This window comes from Mandrillus leucophaeus, unplaced genomic scaffold (genome assembly GCF_000951045.1).
Source record: "Mandrillus leucophaeus isolate KB7577 unplaced genomic scaffold, Mleu.le_1.0 Scaffold251, whole genome shotgun sequence".
In the NCBI taxonomy this organism is placed as follows: domain Eukaryota; kingdom Metazoa; phylum Chordata; class Mammalia; order Primates; family Cercopithecidae; genus Mandrillus; species Mandrillus leucophaeus.
The window spans coordinates 1,758,538-1,759,971 of NW_012102599.1; the positions used below are offsets into that span (position 1 = coordinate 1,758,538).

Below are 1,434 nucleotides of genomic sequence, written 5' to 3' on the forward strand. Positions count from 1 at the left end.
GCTGGGATTACAGGTGTGAGCCACTGCACCCAGCCGATATTTATATTTTAAAAGAAATACCTCCCTTTAGTACACAAATATGGTGGTATTACTTCATGCACAGAAAATAGGCATGTTTCAAAGTTATTCTGTGGTGGCTCATACCTGTAATCCCAGCACTTTGGTAGGCCAAGGCAGGTGGATTGCTTAAGCCTAGGAGTTCAAGACCAGCCCGGGCAACATGACAAGACCCCGTCTCTACTAAAAATACAAAAAATTAACCAGGTGTGGTGGTGCACACCTGTAGTCCCAGCTACTCAGGAGGCTGAGGTGGGAGGATCACCTGAGTCCGGGAAGTCAAGGCTGCAGTGAGCTGTGATCGTGCCACTGCACTCCAGCCTGGGTGACAGAGTAAGACCGTGTCTCAAACCACCACCACCACCCCACTGCAACAACAAGAAAAACATTTTCTGGGGCAGAAGGTCTTTCCAGTGCTCCTCAAATTGTGACACATAAATGCCTCTTCCTTCTCAGGTTACAGGTAGGCCCCATGAAAGGCACACTTTGAAGGAAAAGTAAACAGATAAATAGACTAACATTATTTCAGGCTATATTATTTCATCAGTAAAATTCTTCAGCTATTTGGCTTTCAGTTAATGTGATAGCCCTTACTTAACTTTATATATCTATATCAGATAACACCTTTTCCCTTTAGTTTCCTTAAAAACTTACTTTTTACATCCATCTCTAGGTGCAAAGAAATGTGTATACAATCGTTCGGGTATTCCATGATTCTACAAGTATGGTTTATAGATTTCCCCTTGCTTGGCTCATCCTCCATGATTGCTGATCTTCCAGTGTGGTTTTTTAGATGACAGGTAGTGTTATATTCCTCCAAGTGGTCAACCAGAGGAGCTACAGTGAAGTTCAAGTGCTGACAAGGTGAATAAAAATCATTTGCTTTCACTTCCATTGATCCTCTCCTGATAAGAACTAGAAAGTGATTAAGAAAACGTTATTTGCAAAATATTAATACATAGCAAGAAAACACATACAATTCAAAACTAAATATCTTCCTTTCTATACAAGAAAGTAGAAACAAGAAGTTAGCTACACTAAAAATATATACATATTTTTGAGACAGGGTCCCACTCCGTCGCCCAGGCTTGAATGCAGTGGTGTAATCACAGCTCACTGCAGCCTCACGCTCCCAGGCTCAAGCAATCCTCCCACCTTAGCCTCCTGAGTAGCTGGGACTACAGGTGTGTGCCACTATGCTCAGCTAATTTTTTAAATTTTTTTGTAGAGATTGGGTCTTGCTATGTTATCCAGGCTGGTCTCCAACTTTTGGACTCAAGGGATCCTCCCTCCTCAGCCTCCCAAAGTGCTGGGATTACAGGCATGAGCCACTGCAGCCAACCTAAAAATAATTAATAAGGTGATTATATTTTTTAA

At 41.9% G+C, this 1,434-nt stretch overlaps 1 protein-coding gene across 1 annotated transcript in view; it reads right to left on the bottom strand.

Annotated features, from left to right (window-relative positions):
• The window catches only part of TMEM156 (transmembrane protein 156), an 80,309-nt gene that overhangs the window by 26,107 nt on the left and 52,768 nt on the right, over positions 1-1,434 (bottom strand). The window contains exon 4 of the mRNA XM_011983582.1: positions 712-988. Within this exon, the coding sequence (XP_011838972.1) occupies positions 712-988 (277 nt within the window). The remainder of the gene's footprint in view (positions 1-711; positions 989-1,434) is intronic.